General features: G+C 43.5%; 1 protein-coding gene across 1 annotated transcript in view; it reads right to left on the bottom strand.

The window, feature by feature from the left end:
- Positions 1–1,682: 1,682 nt before the first annotated feature.
- Positions 1,683–22,369, bottom strand: part of nfasca (neurofascin homolog (chicken) a) — a 49,438-nt gene continuing 28,751 nt past the window's right edge. Inside the window, exons 26-32 of the mRNA XM_083667933.1 lie at positions 21,518–21,535; positions 18,899–19,126; positions 18,013–18,138; positions 14,622–14,771; positions 12,879–13,010; positions 12,633–12,699; positions 1,683–5,514 (exon numbers count right to left, since the gene is read on the bottom strand). Of these exons, the coding sequence (XP_083524059.1) occupies positions 5,286–5,514; positions 12,633–12,699; positions 12,879–13,010; positions 14,622–14,771; positions 18,013–18,138; positions 18,899–19,126; positions 21,518–21,535 (950 nt within the window). The 3' untranslated portion in view covers positions 1,683–5,285. The remainder of the gene's footprint in view (positions 5,515–12,632; positions 12,700–12,878; positions 13,011–14,621; positions 14,772–18,012; positions 18,139–18,898; positions 19,127–21,517; positions 21,536–22,369) is intronic.

The raw sequence follows: 22,369 nt of genomic DNA on the forward strand, positions 1-22,369 counted from the left end.
ATGTCTAAACTGGGGACCAGACCAGAACACTTGACTAGATTAAATCAGGGCTAGCGTGTGTGTGTGTGTGTGTGTGTGTTGCTGTCCCAGGACAGGTAGTGATGGGATGTGATGTGATGCTCTACCTGGCATGGGTCGGGAGTCATGAACATCTGCCTCTGTTTATCTTAATGTCCCCCGACGGATAAAGGAGAGCATCTGCTCTGTGGAGGGGAAGTAGAACTGTTTTAGATGTTTAAACGCTTTCGCTGTGTTACGACTTCTGTGGTTGACTCGACTGCAAGGATAGGGGCCTCAGAACCTGGGCCCAGTCTACTGAGACGCAGTTAATAATGCATCTAACACATTTTAGAGGTCTGATAAGTGTCTAATACAAAATGGCGCTGATAACGAATGAATGACTAATTTTACCAGTTGATGATTATTTTCAGTAGTTAAAGGGATGGTTCAGCCTATTTTCATGTTTGGGTGAAATATCATCTTAGACTGAGTTGTCCTCATAGGCCAGTAGGGAAAGCTTCTCCCGTTCTCCATTCTCTACTTTGCTACCGCAGAAAATGGGCTGAACCATCCCTTGAATGCTTTTATGTGGACATCTCAAGTATCATTACATGAACGTCCTCAAATTATGTATTTTGGTCGAAGTTGTGCACTGACGGATTGTGTGCTAAATTATTGAGATGTATGTAAATGTGGGCGAAACTTTGGGTCCAGTGAAAGGTTAGATAAGGAGATGGCTAGCTATGGCAAAATAGCACGTCTCACATTTAGCAATGACATTTACTGAAAAATGGATGTCATTAGGCGGGATATGCCATCTCATTATCAGGGAAGAACAAGAGACGACTGGGTTACAATTCCAGTCTCAAATGCAATGCCCTCCCTCCCTCCCTTTGGTTAAATCTGATCACGGTGCAATCACAATTTGTCAGTAAAAAAAACAAACCTTGCTTCCACCATTGCGCTCCAAGTAACCCAACTCCTTTCATGCAGAGGAAGGCCTTCTAATTACAGAATGCTACCTAGAGACAATGAAGCACGTGGCGTGTAACTGTAGTTTTCACCACCAGTCACGGATACGGTTGCTAATGGATTTTACTGGGTGACGTATGCGACAGTCGGGAATGGGGAGAGAGAGAGCTGCTCTGGCTCTCTGTAGAGTAGTGGCACGGTGGAGACATTAATATTTACTAGCCTTGCGGGGGTCAGGGCAAAATGGATTCAGCCCTCTTCAATAAAACATGTCGCCGTGGCCCGCTCCCTCTCAGCCCGCAAACTGATTTATAGTTACGATGCTTTTATTAATCTCTCTACTGTTTTTGTGTTTGTCATCTGCGTAGAGGGAGAGCGGTAGCCGGGACGGTTTAATGGGAATGGTGTAATCCACTCTAGGCTTATATCAGATGATAAATCAATAGGCTAGAGTTATGGTTTGGTTTGCTTTGTGGGCTACAACGTGTATTGTACAGGAGTAGTAGGATGTGCTAAAAAAAACCTATTACAAAATTCCTATAATATTCAAAGGTCTATTGTTATTATACTATACACACATTAAATCACAACTGATAAAGTGGTTGACTGTTGTAAGCGGGAAATCTAGGCCTAACATGTCTGCAGACAGAACTGTATAAACACTTCAGATGGAAAACAGAGACAAAGAATGACAGAGATCTGGAGTTAGAGAAAAAGAGATAGCTTTACTATAAAGAAGGCGTCTCTAGCAGAAGTTGCAACATCTCATCATACACGCATACATGGTGAATATATTAATATGTTATTTTTCTGTTGATTAGATGTACCTTACAAAAGCTGTTATTTTGCGTGTAGAAGCAAGACTTTGACGAGCTGCTTTGATACACTTAGAATCATAAAAGTAAGATAAAATGCTGAAAAATAAAAATTGGTACAAAAATCCAAATAGCAATCAACAATGATAATTATTACAATATAAGCTTCAGTTTTATCATTTTGATGTGCGCTTCATCATATGGATAAAAATCCCAGTTTTTGCAGCATCCTAAATCAACTGAACACAAAGCCGCGACAATACACACAGATACTCCTACATGTTGTTACCCCTTGATAGTTGAAACGTGATTTGCTCAAAGGGGAAGGAGCAGTGTCTAGAGATAATGTAGACATTACAAACGGAATGGAAAGACACGCAGCTCCTTATGCACCTCAAATCAACGTACACAAAGAAATAAAAAGACATTAGAAAGCACGGTGAATCATCAGCAAATATGCATAATTCTCTTTTTCATTGTTTTCTAGCCAGTTCACTAATTTTCCCCATTGGGAGCCATGTGGAGGGAAGGGAGAAAGGCCGTCAGGGAAAGGGGGTGTACAGTATCCAGACCGGGTAACGGTGGGTTTGCGTTCACGGCTAAAGTTCAGAACTTTGCGGACCACAAGTTCTTAATCAGCCATCGAACACTCAGTGACTCCACGGTCATCGGGTTGTTAGAGGTTTGTGAGTGGACTGTCTCCATATCTCTGTGCGCTTTGCTTCCATTGGTTTGAGCGTTCAGCGTGGCTTTAGCAGGGGCACTGTGTTGTATTGTGTCTTTGCCACCTCTCCATAGCTCCTTGCTAAGTGTCCTTGTGTTAGTCAGACTTCTGTGCATTGTAGGCTACTGTAATCACTACCCAGAGGTCATGGTGAATCAACACAAAAACAACAACATAAGAAGAAATAAAACACTGATAATAATTCAGAGGATATTGCATTGAGGTTCTGGAGAAGTAGACGGATTTAAGAGAACCTGTTCACAGGAGGACATTGGTGACAATGTATTTTTTTATGATGACAATATTTTTTAGGATTAACATGAGGATGAAGGCTGCACGTTAGACATCTCTGTGTGAAAGCACTGGCCCAAATGTCCATCTCTTTCAAAATGGCTGCCTATCACTAAGAAGTGGACCAGCAGGCATGTTAGGTGAGAGGCATGATGGGAAAAGGAGTCTGTGCAGCTCCGAGAGGATATCTTGAGAGACAAAATACCAAAACAAATAGCACAGAGGAGAATTTGTTCTCTGATACCTCGGCAAATGCATTTTTTTCATACGCTTTGAACAGGTGTGCGCAGAATGCTACAACAATACATTTCAGGAGCACTTACGAATTATTTACATCATAAAAGGGGGCTATTGTATACCTCATACATTACCATCAACATATATATACCATCAACATATATATTTCAAACTGTTTCATTTGTATTTGTGACATCAAAGAAGTGGCTGACAGACAAGTCACTTCCCATAGGCTATGTTACAGACAATTTCAAAGCAAGGAACAACATAGAGTGATTCTTGTTTTGAGGTTTCAAATCTGATTCAAAGCTACATGACAAAGGTGTACGATGAACAGATAAACATAGCGTCTTTAAAGGTGACAGTCAATTTTGTTAGTTTACAGCAGAAAAGAAATGTTTTCAATATATCTTATTATCTACAATCACTAATTCAGATAAGCTCTCTATTGTGGCTCTCATAGTCTGTTTACTTCTGATGTGAAATAACCAAATCAGTTGGAGAAAAATGTGTATGCAACAATTAATAAATGAATCACTAATATATTAATAAATAAAAATATAAAATAAATATCTGAGATACAATGAAACCTCTGTTAGCTAATAGTAGTTTGTTAAGATCGATTTGATTAAGCATGAAAGACTTAACTAGTACAGTTGTAGGTATACAAGTACTTGTTGAAGTGGTGAAACATCAAGGAGCACTTATTTGAGATTCAGCTGAGAGAAACAATTGGCAAAGTTGCAAGATGGCCATGACTACTACGGCCTGATGTAATATGTGGGGAAGTTTTCTTGGTAAAAACAAATTATCTGCAAATTCAAATCAATTTCCTGTTTTGGGGTAGTATTTTGTGGCACAGTTGGTCATGATTACAAATCATTTCTTGAAATTATACTTCCACAGATTCTATCTGGCCTAGATGCTGTGTTTACGTCTGTGATCGTATACAAAAATATAAGAGGAAAGATGTGCAGATCAAGCTTATAGGATCACAGCCATGCTAACCAGGAAGTAGCCTCCACAGAATGACAGTCACCAGAGAGTTAGAACAACCCAGACTGGTTGTAGTCCATTAATAGCGTTTACCAAGCAAAACCACCCCCTTCTCCACCACCTCTCCTTTGTCTCTTGCACTAAAATACTACCATGCTTCAAAATAATATATATCATCTTTTTTTTCGAATGTCATTTATAACTGACATAGTAGAGCTTGGTACTATAAAAAAGCTTGTGGCAGGAATGGCATGGCTATAGCAGTGGCCATTTTGAATTTCTGCGATTTGAGATTGGAGGACAACAAAATAACATTTACCACACCAGAAAGGCAAGGGAATGATAGCATTTCATTAAGCAAGTTTTCGTTGAACCTGTGAGAGTCTACCTGGAAAAGAACCAATTGATTTACTAACCAAACTTAGCCCAAAAATAATGAGGAGGTGGTAGTGCATAGTTTTGCAGCGCACTAGAAGGTGTGCCAGTACTGTTTACAGCATTCATTATATTCAATGACTCATCTACCAGTTGTGAAAAAAAGATCTCTCATTGCGGAAATATCAATATGATAAACATATCTGCCTACATCCTGATGAGTTGGTGGTCTGAAGCTGATATGTTACAGGATGGGCGTCTGTGTCTCAATTTCGGGGATGGTAGCTAAAGACACACAGGTGGGAGGGGTGGGTGAGGGGGTGTCGAGGAGGAGGGAAGCTAAGGGGAAGCTGAGGACATTTGGAACAAAAACAAAAAAAGCTCTAGAGCCACACAAAATGCTTGAAAACCACCGACGTTGCCTCCTTGTCCTCTATACTCGAAATGCTGCCCTGCAGGCACACTTAAAGTCTGTGTGAAGAGGGCAGGAAGAGCATAGAGAAAAGCGGTACTGTTCCAAATTTCCTTCACCCCAGCATACCATTTTCTGGAGCCAAAAAAACTAAAAACAAGGCTTGGCTCATTGTATCTGTTCATCTCTATTCCTCACCCTCCTTATTTTTTCAGAGGGAGGGTTTCTCCCTCCGCCGTGAAGGGTCAAACAGTCTCCAAACAGGCGCTGTGTGTGTTTTACGTGTGTTTACGTGTTTCATATATTCATATATTTATATACTCATGTGTGTGTGTGTGTGTTTTTGTTTGTGTGTAGTAGAAGTAGTAGTAGTGGTGGTGGTGGTAGCACCCTCCCGACCCCTAGGGGGAGCTACTCTGTCCCCAGGGCGGACCGGACCAGGCCGATTCAGAAGGGAGGGGGGCTATGCCAGCGAGTAGATGGCATTGACGGGCGAGGTGGCCTCGGAGCTCTCGTTGCCCTCCGTCTCGTCCTTGTCCTTCTTGACAGTGTACTGGCCGATGAAGGAGCCGTCCTCGTTGAACTGGCCGTCGCCGCCCTCGCCGTAGTCCACCAGGCTGTCATCACTCTCCTTCACGTTGCCGTCCAGCGACGTCTGGCTGCCCTGCAGCGGCTTGTTGTCCTCGTCGCTGCTGCAAAGGGGGGGGGGGGGGCAAGAGTTGAAAGGTCAGACCAAGGCCATGATGCATCGTCACCATCATCACCGGGAATGTCCTTATCGTCCCATTGGTAGTGGACAGAGAAAGGGTCAGGGGTCAAGGGTTAAGGGAATTCTGGGAAGGGAAGAACTGTAAACAAGAGAACTGTTGAAACTTGGGTTTTTAGTATTCCACTGACGTCTCTCACAGAATAGGACAATACTGAAGTCATTCAAGGCTGTGCAGACTGAAAGACAAGCAGACTTTAAACCCCAAACATTTCTGACAAACATGTATAGATACTTAAGCTTGCTTTTAGCAATGGTAGCAACACTGGCAATGAGCTACTGTACCTGAGTGCATATACACTTTTTTAATCTAAAAAGCCTAGCATTAAATGCTATTAAACTTCTTAGGCACCCCAGTCTCTTTGGGAAAGCAATATTGCTCTTAAATGCGCAAACCAACGCATTCTCATACACATGCTGCTCATAAAGGGCCATATTCTGGCATGAGAGATTAATGTGTTAAAACTTCAACTTTTGCACAAATCAGGTGATTGCAGGTGTTAAGAGAAATGTCTGCAAAAGCTCAAGTTACTATGCTCAGTCTCAATTCAGAACATGGCCCATGTCGTCTCCCTCTGCGTATAGGGAGAGAGAACTGTCATGCAGAGGAGATCAAAGGCTATCGACCAGCATTAGCTTGCTACTCTTATAACAAGCAAGTAGCAAACAGCAGAGAGGCATTACCAGCGCGAGGGAACAGAAAATATAGGCAAGTTTAGCTGTTCAACAGTTTTTGTCATCATGTGTTAAGATGTATTTCTCTTCACCAAAGGGCAGGTTATATTGGTAATTGTGTGCTTATACACATTCTCTTCAGTGGGAATGCATTATCATCACTGACCACTAGTATTAGGAATTGAATATAATCTGACAGAGATTTCCCAAAAGCTCTGTGCATGCTCCATGCCGAGTCACCATGTCAACTGGACACACAGGTCACGGGTCAATAAAGTTGGCGTACAATTGACCAAGGCAATGGCGCTGAACATTATCAACAATTCAACCTAGCAATCGCAACCTGCTAAAGTCATACAAGACAGTTTTTAGAGATACACAATGTCCATCAGGCTTTTCAAACAAGACAGAGAGAGTGAAAGAGGAAGAGAGATGAAAGAGAGAAAGTAGAAGAATCAGCCCTTCCAAAAAAGTGGGTGACTGATAAAGAGAAAGAGAGAGTCAAGAGATGAGACGAATCAGTCATTATACTGCATATGAAGGAGAGAGTGTGAAGAGATGAGAAGAATCAGTCATTATACTGCATATGAAGGAGAGAGTGTGAAGAGATGAGAAGAAACTGGATAATTGCACAGGGGGGAACGGTTTTCATGTTTTAATCGATTAATATACTACTTACTGTACAGAGAGTGAACTGGTGAAAATGACTACCTTGGGTTTAAGCAAAGGTTAATGGTAGAAAATGAGTTAGGATGTTCGCAACCCTCCGATTCACTAAGATTTATTGTGCCACAGGGTGAGAAGCATAACAGCCGGCAAATACGAAACTCTGTACACAGTTCGATCTCGAGGAGAGAAGTGTATTACCGGTTAAATCAAGAAGACATCTCTGCACCTCAGTACCACTGGAAGGCTTTAAGATTAGATATATATGGCTAATTAAATAAATCTTCAGAAAAATCAGAAAGTGTGCTCACGTGTCGGATTTGCTCGCTTTAGTTTGTTGACCGTATCGCACAAGCAATGTTAGTGAGCCAGAGGGTTTACAAGGAGAAGTCCATGGGGTTCTTTGCCTTTAAAATGTCTTCAGAATGAGGGAGAGTGCACCATTCAGAATGATTCAATTATCTGATTAGGTGAACTTTTTCTAGAGAGGTGCAAAGGTGGAGAAAGTAACTCAGAGAACGTCATTCAGTGAGGTGGGTGTCTGAGATGACCTTTCCTGCATAACCAAATAACGATTTTCAGTCGACAACATTTTGAGCATTCTTCAAAAGACTAATCTCTGCAAAAAACATTTAAAATAACAATGGAGTAAAGGAAAATCAATTGAGTAAATGTCAACTCCAATTATTCTGTTACTTTCCACCTCGGCTTAAACATGACAGTGTTTATTGATCGATATCTTGGATATGAAATGAGGGCCTGATTGGTTATGTTTTAGAGAAAATATGTTTTGGGGGTTAGATTTTGATAAATGAAAATTATATAAATTAATCTAAATGGTCAATGTTTTGTCACTTAAACAGGTTGACATAGTTGCGATTAGATATTAATCGATTAAAACCCAATGCAAGAATTCTGAGCAATCTCAAAATTAGGAGTGCGTATTATAAGGGGGTTAAAAAGGGAGGCGCTAGTCCCTTCATACCTTTCAAGGGACCTTTGACTTGGACCAATGGGAAAAGAAAACAGAAAGGGAAACAGACATAAGGTGCAGTAGAATAGAAGGCAAGAAATGGGTAAAAAACAGACATAATGAACACACAGACATGCTGAATATGAGATCATAGAAAATGTGTGTGTGGGGGGGGAGGATGGGGGATTCGGAATTTACTGTAGACACAACTTAAACACATTTTAACATGAACGTACTGTATGGCCTGCATTAAGTGTCGAGACCATTTGGGTGCCCACACCCCTTTAAAACCATAATACTATAACATCACACAAAGATAACATTCGGAATAAAACAAGTATAACCATAGGGTATCAAACAATAAGACCACAGTTGGTTTAGGTTTTATGCAGCCAAAGGAAAAGGGATGTCTATCTCTTATAAGGCCAGTGCATAATTGCATGCATCAGTGGGGTTGGCCTAGGAACAGCATTAGAGGAGGAAAATAGGGGAAAAAACCATAGTCATGTACATGCAGAGATACAACTGAAATATATTAGAGCCTCTATTATTCGAACGGACTCTATCGTTAATGAGAAACAATTACGCCTGCACAAACATTTTCCTCTGCATGTTTATTTCGGCGATGTTTCAGTCAAGTCTTAAAACGAAAATATCACCAAAATAAACATATAGCGGCAAACTTATGCAGGAGTTATTCTTTACAGTTGGAGACTAATTAGCGGGACTTTTTTTATTCTTTCCCAGCGCCACAACAAGAAGAAATGTGGCAGTGGTGTGCATGTTGATAGCTCATCTGCATACAGTACAAACAAAGCATTAGTTGTCATCTGCTGCAAAGGTCCTCCGCTTGCTTATTCCCCCAAAATCGGTTCCTCAAGGATGTCAAACAGTGCCACCAGAAGACCCTCCACCCCTCCCTCCCTCTCTCCCCAGCCAAATTGATTTCCCTCCCCAGCCTTCACCTCTGCACCTGGCGGTGGCTGACTTTTAAATGCCAGCCGGTGAACAAAAACAAAGCAATTAACCTCGAGGAAGGCAAGAACATGTTCACACTTTGGCTGAAACAAAACGCTTCGGGACACTTCACGTTCGCTGATCACACCGCTTTCAGGGTCACCACATCACACGTGTAGGGTACGAATCCCTGATCCATGAAAGGGCTTCAAAGGTCTATAGAAGAGCAGCAACATTCTGTCTCCTATCTCTCACACAGACATTAGCTCTCTGGAGATCCACTAATCTGTACATCACCTGGATTTCAGGTGATTTCAGAACAGTGACACACAGATGATTCCATTGACACTTTCCATATGACAGTACATTGAGATTGGTGGAGCTATGGAGCTCATGCTCTACAGTGAGAAAGCTGCTTTCTTAACATACAGCATGGGATGAGGAATGGTATCAAACATGTGTGTTTGATACCTGTGTGTTTGATACCATTCCTCATTACGTTCCATGCATTACAATGAGCCCGTCCTCCGATTTCTTCCTCCACCAGCCTCTACTGACAGAGACTAGTAATGGAGCTTTTCTGTGGCGCTGGCTTGCTAATGCGCTTTTTACACTTGAATATATCAGCCCCAGGCTAAAGCAGAACTATGATTAGCCTAACTTGCTCCAAATTCAACACAGACTTCTCTAACCCTGAACAACCTTGGTTAAGTCACTACTGAGGGACTGAGGCCCTAGGCTAATATAGTTCTACCTTTTTATACTATAGCCTTGGGCCTAAGTTATTCTACCTATTGTATTGACTTTTTTTTTCGACTTTGGCAGGGTCAAGGATGGGCACGTCGATGGGGGACATTGGCCTGTAGGTGAAGTTTAGTTTAATCTGTAGCTCTGGGATAGATTTAGCAAAAAGCCTGTTGAGGTCTGCTGTTTTGAATCACAGTAGTGTATAAGTGAAGAGTGAGGCCTGCCAAAGCACAATATTGGGCTCATGAGGGCAAGTTTAGTTCCAAAATGGGACTGCTCTAGTCTAACTATGGCTCCATTTGAAAGAAATCTGCCTTGAAGGGATAGTTCACCCAGATTACTTTTGTACATTTACCGAATCTTGTGGCTAAAAGGAGACTATGGACCAAGAGAATCGACAATGAAAAATGTGGGTTTGTCCAGTTTGTGCAATCTTTAGCATTGTTGTGGTACTGTAGGACCTACTGATACAATTCTAAGTCGTTTGGAACTCAACCATCCATTTAACATCAGTAATGGATTAGTGTTGAGTCAGACAAAAGCAAGACAACATCTCTATCGACTTCAACGACTTTCACGAGTCTCAGCGGTAGTCTAGTCTAGGTTTTGACACCCTGAGAAACCGAGATCTCTGATTGACTACTGTAGCATCCCTGCCTCCACATACCTCATCTTTCACCTTCCCTCTCTCTGTGGTGCACACAGCTGAGACACCTTTAGTCTCCACTGTCGACTGGTTGTCACCTTAGCCTTCAAATAAAGGATCTCAATGAAGACACAGGTTTTTGGATTGACTGGCTGACACTTGACTTGAATATCCTCGAAAACACGAGTGTACTGTGTAAGCTACTGCCAGCACAATCGATTGGTAAGGCGAAGAGGCGAAAAACAAGAAGATGTTGTGGCTCTTTGTGACCACCAATTGTGCACCAATGCCCTTCCTACGGAAGAACCAATAAAAGTTCCTCTTCTGTTTGACACCCCTGATAACCCCCGCAAGCTGTGATTGGTTAGAGCACTGTCCCTGCCCTCGACACTGCACCTGCTCACTCTTACCCCCCCACCCTCACCCCCCAGGCTACAGGAACATCTGCCCCTGACATGCGCAGGCCGAGAGGGATGCCGTGCCGAAACCAAAGTACCTGTTCTCGTTTTCGTTCTCATTCTCATTTTCGTTCGGCCCATTTCAGCATGGGGGAGAGAGAGGGAGTAGATGTGAGGACAGAAGAGAGAGAGAGACAGAGTGTAGAGAGAGAGAGAGAGAGATGGAGAGAGGGAGCGGGAGGAGGTAGGAGGGAGAGATATCCTCCAGATCACACACACACACACACACACACACACACACACCATGTGTGCACACATCACATACACATGCGCACACACACACACACACACACACACACACACACAAACACACACACACACACACACACACACACACACACACACACACACACACACACACACGTGGACATACGGATTAGTGCCAGTGCTATTGCGGGTGTGTCAGAGTGTGAGCTTAGCAATGACCTTCACTGTAAGAAAGAGGGTTGACATGAATAAACATATTGATTAGAGAACACAGCAGTGACTCACTTTGGTGTTTCCGTGGTGGAGATGAGACTCACACATTCATATAAACATTTCAACAACACAGCACGCACAGGCGATAATTCTTCATAACACTTCCTTTCACAGTAACACTAACCACAGGAATGATGATAGATGGAATAAGCACATTAAATATCTTCTAATGACGGTATATATGCATCGGTAGAGAGGCGTAGGTGTGTCAGGATCCATGTCAGGCCCATTAATAACAGTTAGGTAGGGGATAGAGTTACAGGTTGAGGATTGCGGTAAGACTGTTCTAAGACCCTGTGAAGGGCGTCACAATCACCATAGTATCAGTAGTCATTCTTAGCAATGTTGTTGTTGCCACTGTTCATGACCCATGGTTAGGGCAGAATACATACCTCCGAAAATATGTCTCCGATGGTGCTATATCTATCTTGTCAGAGCTTTGAGTTACCCTTTACATTCATTGGCTAACTGTACTGTATAATGAAGGTGTACCTGCACTTATATGAACACTGTACCTGCCTACGTAATTACCATGTACGAACATGGTATTAGCACCAAAGAGGGACCAGGATTTGAGTAAGGCATCGAGTGTGTTAGCTCCATTGACTAGTACATTGTTAGTCTTTTGACTTGGCAGTTAAGTTAGAGAGTTAACCAGTATAAGTGGACATAGACACAGAGAGAGAGAGAGAGAGAGAGAGAGAGAGACAGAGAGAGAGAGAGAGCATCTCATTCCCCATAGAGAAGAATGAGGCCACAGAGCTCAGTGGGACCTGAGAAGGGAGCAAAAGACAACAGACTCACCAACACATACAACACACATACATGCATTACTAAAACCTATCTGTATATCCTTATATCCCTATATATTCTCTTAACCAAAGCTTGAGTACCATACGCATGTATTACAAAAAAAACAAAAAAACATGTATATTATACATGTACACATATTCACACATGACTAAGCTCAGCCCTAAGCTGTATACTAATATTCTTTCTGGAAGCCTGAATATCATTTTAAATCATTCTAAGCCTGACGGCGCATTTTTTACCTCAGTGCTGCCCTGAGTCCTAAACACCAGAGACATACATGACTAATCCCACACCTACATTCAGTACCACTGTCCACAAGCCTGAATAATTCAGCATATCACAGACATTCCTAGCTTTAATACCAGACATAGTTACTCCCCCATCTAACTGAATACAAAAATAAAACATTCTAAAATGGTAAAACACTCTAAAACCGCTTCATGTTCACTGAAGTACAGCACATGCACATCATGTAGATCAATTAAAGACATATTCAAAGTCAAAATATTTTCAAAGAGTACCACTCATACAAATGAAAACTCAGTCAGTGCTCAACATTATGAAAATGTAGGCCAGACTGTCTAATACAGTAATGACATGCTACAGCAGCCCTGTTCAAGTAAACTTACTGGTAATCAAACGAGCCATCCTCCTTGTTATCCACGTGGTCCAAAGGGAGATCTTTTTTATCTCGTACTGAGGAGAGACAAAACAAAGAGAAGAGTGTGTGAACACACTGAACAGACACGTTAAGTTTCTTATAAGCCTTACAGAGGTATTCTTGTCCCTTGCCCACTCAGTTGATACTCAAACGAAAAAAGGAGCTCACTTTTTCCCCTCTACCTGGGTATTTACCTCCCTGTGCTTGTCCTTACCTGGATATTTGCCTCCGCGACTCCTCTTGATGAAGCAGACGATGAGGAGGATGAGGACAATGAGAGCAATGGCACACATCAGACCGATGAACCAACCCTGGGTGGCGATGTCCACCTGCTCCTTACTGTAGGCTGTCAGACATACAGACACACAGACACAGACACAGACACAGACACAGACACACACACAGACACACACACACACACACACACACACACACACACACACACACACACAGACACAAGAGAACACACAGAGGGGGGAGAGAAAAAAAAATAAGAGTCTGTTTTTTGGCCCAGATGAGTCATAGCTGATGCATCAGACAATCTGTCCTGATCCAAGAGTGTTCAACACCAAAGACATCCAGCTACCGCAGGGAATAACAACTCAACACCATCATCACATTATACCCTTAACACGGGGAAAACACCTAGACTGCTATTGCAATGAAGGTGTCTTTCTGTGGCAATGAGGTATTCATCTTCATCTCCCCCCTCCCACATGTTTTGCTGAAAATGTAATTAGTAAAGAAAACTGTGAATTCTCCATTTCAAAGTGAAAGCGCAGGTGCAGTCCAGCTCTCTGTTAGGCATCCAAGAAGTTGCCTATCCATCAACTTCTACAGATAATATTTCACAGCACATTCGAAACATCTGTGAACCCCGGAGAGTGTTGTGATTTCACACCAGTCCAAAGCTGAATCTCTAACTCTTTATGAGATCAACAGTACCTTGACAGCAATGGAGGCTGGTGGAGGTAGAGATCGGAGGACGGGCTCATTGTAATGCATTAAAATGAGCCCGTCCACTGATTTCTGCCTCCACCCTGCTTGACAGGCTGTGAGATGTTTACGTAAGGTATGATGATGGCAACAGCGCTGCCATGCTACAGTAAGTGTAAAGTGTTGAGGCTCGGTTTAAAACTCAGAGGATTAGTGATGACAAGTCGAGGCAAAAGTACAGGAGATATTTTGCCGCGAAAGAGATGATTACAACATTGGGGTTCTCTTACTACGTGGCGTGTGGTCTGTGTTTAATTCAAATAAGGGCATAACTTCACAAACAAGGGAATTGCTGATTAATAGCATATCAATTTCAATTGAAAAGCAACTCAAACAAAACAATAAACCAATCACTCTATACATCAGGTAAGACCAGGATATTCAGAGATATCCAATAAACTACAACAGAGACCCCCAGGACAGTGGCAAGACCCAGATTCCAGAAACGTATATACTTTCGTCATCAAACCAAGTGGAAATCCAGGCCTCCAGCGCCACCTTCAAGGTAGTGTGTGAAGAGAGTGCCAGAGTTGTCTGACCCAGTAGACCTTCTCCATTTTGGGGGGTTTGGGGAGGTGGAGGTGGGGGGGGGGGGGGGTTGAAGGTTGTCCAAGGTTTTCCATATAGTCGCCTGCTGTCATGTCATTGCATTCACCAGCTCTATGGACTGAACCAACTAGCTAATATAGCAGAAGAGATTTATCTGAAATGTCTAATGCAAAAACTAGACTAATGCACAGGCTAGCTCACCTAGCCTTGCATTAAGAGCCACCTCAATTCGGTTTGACAAAGCTAAAGGCTAATACAGACCCATTCTAGGGCCAAAGCTAGCTCACCTGGCCCTGCATTAGCCATCTCTGTTGAGTTTATTCAAAGCTAAAGGCAAATACAGACACAGACTAGCATCCATGCTAGCTCAGCTGGCCCCTGTCCCTTCTCACCTGGCCAGGTGTGGTCTCACCTGCGCTGGTCTCAAAGGTGACATATTTGCTGGTGATGCTGTGGTGTTCGTGGGAGTACACCCTCAGACGGTACTTGGCCCCCTCGATCAGCCCCGCCAGCTTAATAGGGGGCTGGTGTTTCACCGCCACACTTTTCACCGTCCCGTTGCCTTGGAGACACAAGAGAGGCGCCAATCACACTCCAGGGGGCATGGTCAGGCCAGGCTGCCACGGTAACAGCGTTAATAAAGCGGAGGTCAAGGCACGATGATGCATCACGGGAACGCTTTGTTTTTTCCGTGAGATGGTGGGGTGACTGAAGTGAATTGAGACGGACCCCGATGTCACACTCCCTCCAGCAGGAGTATTGAGACCCTCTTTAAGGTCCAGCCTAGAGCCACATCTGAATAAAGAGTTAGAGCTCTTTAAAAGAGGCCCTGACTTTTTAGAGGATACTTTTTGGTTTATTTTCTTTTTCGACGGCACTGAAACCGCATTTCTCTCTCGGGGGGTATAATTCTACAGAGGAAGCTAATTTAAAAAAGGAACATTTTGTGGAGAGGGAAAAAAAAAGGGAGAGGGAGCAGGTGTTCCTTCAGGCAACCGTAATACTGCGGACATCAGAGTTTCACAAAACTAAACTCCCCGGTGAATTGGCTGCTGTAGAAGTTATATAACCCCGAAGGGTTGGAATTTAAATTGACCATTATGGGGCATTCAGTATTCTGAAATAGTAAAGGGGTCGTGGGGTAGCATTGTGCGTCTCAATTACCCATAGCCCCACACTCATCTCAATAAGAATCATTGAAATAGACAAATAGCTTGTTAGCTTTAGCCTCGCAGTTGCTTCCAAACCGCACTGCTACCTTGACTTGCAGTTAGGTACCTTGATTAGCTTGCATGCCATCGTGGTATAGAATGACCTACTGTACATGCGAGAGGTGCTATGAGAAGGCATCTCATTGTCTAACTGACAGAATGAGCTAGCAGCAGTGCATGCAGACCAAGCTCCTAAATAACATCTGACAGGCTACATATGGTTGGTATTAGTGGAGTGGCAGAGAGGGCATCAGTGCTAAGAGTTAGTCATCAGCACAGTCACTTGACCCTGTGAAGGAGAGTTTGTGTGTGTGTGTGTGTGTGTGTGTGTGTGTGTGTGTGTGTGTGTGTGTGTGTGTGTGTGGTGTGGTGTGGTGTGGTGTGGTGTGTGTATATATGTGTATGTCACATTGCACGTGTCAACACGCATTCTCTCCCTTCATCTGTTCCAGCTGGTCATCTCAGCCACATCACACCTCATATCTCCTCTAGCCAATTACCCTGTGTGACAGTCATGCAAGCACGCATGATAAGAGGAGGAGGAGGTAAAGGACGAGGAGGAGGAGGTTGAGAGGAAGATCCTTAAGTCAAGCTTGTGCTTCTGATACATGACCTTAGGGGGTTAAAATCATATGATTGAGCTCCTCCCCTTCCCCCCTCTACCCATCCAGGCCAGCATTAACAATTCAAAATGTAGAATCACATAAAAAATGCAACAATTCCTCTTTCTCTGAAGTAATCATAAATCTCAGAGGGTTCGATGGGTTGAAGCAATAAGTGTAGAAAACCTTTTTGTAGCTGTCGTTTCCAATCCAATCACCTCCAGCTCAGTGATCAGTCTACCTCAAGTAGGAAGTAAGGATGCTGCATGTTTTTAAGGGTTTCAACTAGAAGTGAGGACCGTTCATCTCCTGAGCAGGGAAAAGCTAACTTTGATGTGAGCATGAAAAGCTGTGTGTGTGTGTGTGTGTGTGTGCCAATCAAAAAAGCCAGCCGATCAGCCATACGAACAGCCAGGCAGACACACAGAGATGCCGAGGAGCTGTGGGAGGTTGCACTGCATGGGGAGTTAAGTCGATCATGATACTGTATGATGATGAGAAAGTACACACAGACTTATTTTCAAACAGAGAGAGAGAGAAAGAGAGAGAGAGAGAGAGAGAGATGGAGAGGAGAGATCGGCAGAGAGTATGGGATTTTGTGTGTTATCGCTTTGAAAATACAGATCAAAAATCCAACATGTGAACACTCGAAAAGGACCTGCTCTTCACAGACGTATGTGAACATCACCCCCTCCCTTGTGACGGGAATGATGAAACACACTCACGAATGCACATACAAACACACGCACGCCCACACGCCCACACACACACACGCGCACACGCATGCACGCACGCACCCACACACACACACAGGCAGGCACACACATACAGACACCCACAGACACACAGCATGAGAAGATGAAGAGCAGGTTCCTCTGAGTTTGATCTAATTGCTGCCGTCTTGCTTTCTCCACACTGATAGAGAACGTTGGGAACGAGCAACTTCTAGAAAAAGTATGTGAGCTCAGCGCTTTTGGTAACATGCAACTTGTAACTTGTTCTGTACAATGTAGGAACATTTTTGCATCATTATCCTCAGTAAAACTTAACATCAATCAGATGGGTTTCCTTCTCTCTCTCTCCTGTGCTCTCGCTTTCGCTATTTCTCTCCTTTTTTTCACTCCTCATTCTCAGTCTTTTACTAACTTTCAATCCACTCTGATATATATATATCTCTCCTCATTTCTTTCTCAGCCTAACAAAAGACTTTTCTGAAAGGAACTTCTGTGCCATAATAGAAATTGCTTCTGGAACTTCTACTGTATAACAGCTGGGCGTAGAGTCACAGTAAAAGGCAAAGTGAGCCAAACTCTTTAGTTAAGGACTTTCGTAGGAACAAAAACTGCAATCAAAGTGCAATTGAAACCTGTGGTATGATAAAAGAATGCATTAATCATCCGGTAGAAATGCTTCAGAATATATTGCACCCTGTCGACAGCGTTCAGAAGCTAGTTAGATCAAAATCTGGCTTTGATAGGTACCTGAAGCCAGCCTTGCTGAGTCAGAGTGAAAACGGAGCATTACTCCGAAATTGCATTTCTTGCCCGACAGAGATGTTTATGAATAGAGATGAGAGCGTCGGCGATGAATAAACGTGTAATTTCTAGAGTGTGGTGGACTGCCGTCATACATCCAAGGATTTCTTTCATCCGAGTCATTTTAGTAATTCCCCCGTCCCAGCGCGGCTTTACAGTTCCCTTCAGAAAATCGACTCGGCTCTCAGTGATAGATTTAGCCAACAGTAATGTAGCGCAGGCATCTGATATTACTGTGGAGGGATGAAAGATAAAAACTCTGGGTTTATTCTTATCATCCAGCCAAAGACCTGGTATAAGCCCTGTGCCTACTAATAACTGCCCAACGTGCATTCTACACAAACTCTGGAGTTTGTGTATACAGCAGTTTGTATTCCATTGACCTAAATGAATTATATATGAGCTCCACTGTGTGAACTCTACCAGTTATCACAAACTCTGGGTCTGGTTCTTACTGTCCAGTGTGAACTCTAGCACAAACTCTCTGCTGTCGACCGGGGGGAAGTTGTGGATCCAGCTGACGTTAGCGTAGTTACTGTTAGGCTCCACCGTCAGATTCCAGATCTTCGTCCCCGGAGCCACTACAGGGCAGGGCAGGGGGTGGGGCAGAGAGGGGGGTGGGTGGGGGGGGGTTACAACAACCACAACAACCACACAGGGCTCCGCCTGTACACTGACTTTAGGGGAGGGCCTTAAAAAAAGCAAATCGATCGACATTGCACAATATCTTTAACATGTACTGTATGAGGTGGCCGGGTTCATGTCTTAACACTTCTGAGGGGTGCCCACGATAGTTTATTTATTTTAGATATTTAAAGGGGTGCCCTGATTTGTAATGTCAGCACCCTCAGCCACCCCCTTAATTCAAAACCCTGCACATAAAGTTTGGGGAGAGACATACTATTCGTATACACATCATCAAGATAACCATATTTATATGAAAACATATCAGATTCTCACAGTCTGACCGGAGGAAGGAACCAATGGCTACATCCCGATATTCTGAAGTGACTCCTCTCCTATATCCTACCTCCAAGGAGATAAGACATGGTAATGGTAGATATATACTGGAATATTGGAATGCAGCCAAACATATTACTTCCTGGTCAGGAAGGAGAAGCCAATGGAAAAGCTTCAAAATAAACCTTATGATAGATTCCCTTGAAACACTGTAAAGATACCGTACAGTATACTTTTCAGTGGATACGACTGTATCGACTGAAGTAAAAATCGAACCGCATCCTCAACACTTTAAAGTGCCGTTCCTTCTTACTCCAAACATACTCATTGTATGGGAGATACTAAACTGAACTAAATGCAGACTGGGACAACGATATGTACCCAACACATTCTGATCAGCACGCTTAGTTGTGACCAACGCAGCAGTGGTTGTGGTCGTGGTGGAGGTAGTATTCTTTAGAGGAGTAGTAGTCGTAGTAGTAGTCGTAGTAGCGGTAGTAGTGGTTGAGGTACTAATGGTGGTAGCAGCGATGGTGGTAGGGGGAGGAGGAGTAGGAGCAGGAGCAGGTGTAGGGACAGTTTTGGACACGGAGACGTCTGTCGATTCCACTACAAGGGAGGGGGAAGAGAGCAGAGGGTTAAGTATCAGGTAACAGGTACACACACCCCAACAGATACACAACCAATGAGCAGTTAGGGGTTTGGCAGAATTTCCCAGAACCAGCGCTGTTGAAATAAAAAGACAAGAGGGATAGATTAAATAGTAAAACACCTATTTTGATATGTGGGTAGTTCGTTCTGAAAGATATCTGATAGATAGGATTCCTATGGGAGATGACTGTCTCATCCATTCAACCTGGTTTTGATTGGTCAATACATGAAGTGGTGGATACATGAAGTGGAGTGTCAGTGCCCCCAAGTGGCCAAATGCTGCTATGACCATAAATTCTCATTGTTTACATTTTCTTTTTTTTACATTTACAATTACATTCTCAACACCAATTCAGTCCATGTGAACAAAGGGGCTGAAATCATATAGCATGCATGCTATGCTAAGGTGTGTTTTTCATATCAACAGGAAGTTTTGGGAAATCCATAATTAAATACACTACAATTGTTACAAAAACCCTTGCAAGAAGCTTTTTACCTCTTTCTTCCGATGTCTTGCATCATCAAACTGTTGACAGTGAATACATGGTACTCTAGGAACCCTTTTACCTTGAAGTTGATGTACATCGCCATTTGGGGGAATCCAACCAATGACAAATCCTTCGGGACTTACGACACTCCTCCTCATGCATATTCCCCCCCCCCCCCCCCCCCCAAACAGGTATGAAACCCTGCATGCCAGTGTCTCCCCCTGAAACATCCAGTAAGACCACCATGTCAGGATGAAGGCATGGTTGGATGGCATGAAAGCATGATCGTCTGAAAGGCAAAGCTGAAGAAGCGCAAGCAGGGGGGGGGTGAGCCGAGCGAGTTAATGAGCCAGCGAGCGGGTGGAGAAACGCTGAATGGAAAACACACCCAAAAAGGGTGCAGCAGTGTCCGCTCCACCCCCCCCCCCAACAACCACCCCCCAGCCCTCCCAACCCTCCCCCCAGCAAACAAAAAACCAGAGAGATGCGCACCCATCTCCCCACATCCAAATGCAAGCAAGTCCCTCTCCCTCCCTTCCCCATATAAATTCCCCAAAGCAAGACCCCCCCCCCCCCCCCCCCACATCCATCACTGCATTCCACGTGATTGGGAAACACCATCCCTCTAAACAGCTCCGTCTGTGCACAAGACCAAGCTTGTGACAGACAGGAAGAGAAATTGATGTCGTGATTCAGTGGAAGGGGGGGGGGGGGGGTTGCAAAGGTGCGCCGTCAGGGATTGGTGCAGGGGTAAAAGTCGAAGGTCATGGACCTATACGTACAGTACACATACTACACCACAAGGGGGACTCCTGAGATACTACGGAAGATGGGCGAAACTACAGTGACTGGACACTAGGACCTACTAGGACTAGGACTTAAACCAACATGTTTGAGAATCACTTCTAAGTGGTATTAAATGTGTTCACTTAAAACGGACTGTTTTTATACACTGGAGAGCAGGGGAGGCTGGTGGAGGTAGAAACCGGAGGACGGGTTCATTGTAATGCCTCCCTTGCTGGAGAGTTAGGTCACAGTAGGTCACATCCTATAGGACCTTAACAGTGCTGTGCGGTTTGTTCAATCCCTGAAAGCACACAGCGAGACACAGACAGACAGAAGACAGACAGACAGACAGAGGGATGGACAGATGAACAAAGGTGTTGAGTAGACTGCAGGTCAATCCAGTACAGAGAATCTTGTGTCTGGTTACAGTCCAAGAATGTCTATTTAGATGGATTGGTAGATGTTGATGTCTTGAATAAAAATACATTCTCTGTATATTACTGTTTGTTTGTTCATTTGTCTGTTAATCTAGAATCTACTGATTGGTGTTTCGTGACAGTATTTCATGTCCGTCATTGACTTGAAGAGCTCTTTGAATATATACAATGAATGTAGTTATTGCAAGTCGCTCTGGATAAAAACGTCTGCTAAATGTAAGAATAAAACCATTTCCCCTTGAGAGCTCAACATTCTCTCTGCATTAATAATCCAAGTGTTTGTTACATTTGTTGAATAAACTAAGCCACCCCTCTTATTATCTCTATTTGTGGTTTTCTGCAAGTTGGAAAGTGTCTGAGACTGTACCATTGTAAGCTGTAGGGGGTGGTAGAATCCCATGGTATGACTAGAGGGTTAATTTTAGAGAAAATGTAAACTGGACTGCACTGCTGAAAATTGGAGTGAGAGTGGGACAGACAGACAAGGAGGGAGACAGATGGAAAAACTGACAGAGATAAAAGGCGGACAAAAAGACAGACAGACAGACAGACAGACAGACAAGGAGGGAGACAGATGGAAAAACTGACAGACATACAGACAGGCTGACAGGCTGTGCATTTGCTGTTTCCTACAGTACCTGAGCTGGTAAAGTTTCCTGTCAACAACCAGGGAGAGACAGAGAGAGAGGGAGACAGGTGAGAGAGTGGTGGAAGAGGAGGGAAAAAAAGAGTGAGAGAAGCTGAGAGAAAGAGAAAGCGTTAAAAGACACTCAACACAGACAACCACAAGGGAGGGAAAGAGACAAAAAGAGAAAGAAAAGAGAGAAAAACAGAACATTCTCACAAAAGAGCGCCAGGACAGAGAGGAGACAAGCCAAGAAGGAGAACACTGGGCGATTCTGCACTCTGGGAGTGTGTGTGTTTTCTTTTCACGTGTGTGTGTGTTGGCCCGTGTGTGTGAGCGTTCATATGTATGCGTGTGTGTGTGTCTGCATACATGGGGGGGGGGGGTCGATGACAGATTGCAGCGTTAGTTCTGAGATAGCGTCAGCCTATCAAGGGTTTGCAGAGCCAGTCAAGAGGGTTTGCAGAGCCAGTCATTGTGACAAAGACAGTTGTGTTTGCTAAAGAGCCAGTGTCGGCTGGAGTCACACAGCTTTCGAAGCTCCATTCTGTTTGGCAAATCTCAGTTTACAAACTGTACAATGTAAACCTGTGGCATAGAACACTGCTAACCTAGTTCCCAGACAGAAAAAAAAGAACAGCTTGAGAAAGTACTTTTTGGTATTCCAAAAACACAGATGTAAGGTTGTGGGGTCTTTTCTGGAGTCTTTGGAAATGATTGCCATCCCTAACTAAATGATCCCTAACTAAATGACAATACTGTATATTTTGATGCAGATACATTTGACACCTTTTTATGTCCTATATTTAATTGTTATTGTTAGTTGGTTTAAAGTCTAAATGACATTTTATATACCACTCTGATA

Source organism: Argentina silus (assembly GCF_951799395.1).
Source record: "Argentina silus genome assembly, chromosome: 4".
NCBI lineage: Eukaryota > Metazoa > Chordata > Actinopteri > Argentiniformes > Argentinidae > Argentina > Argentina silus.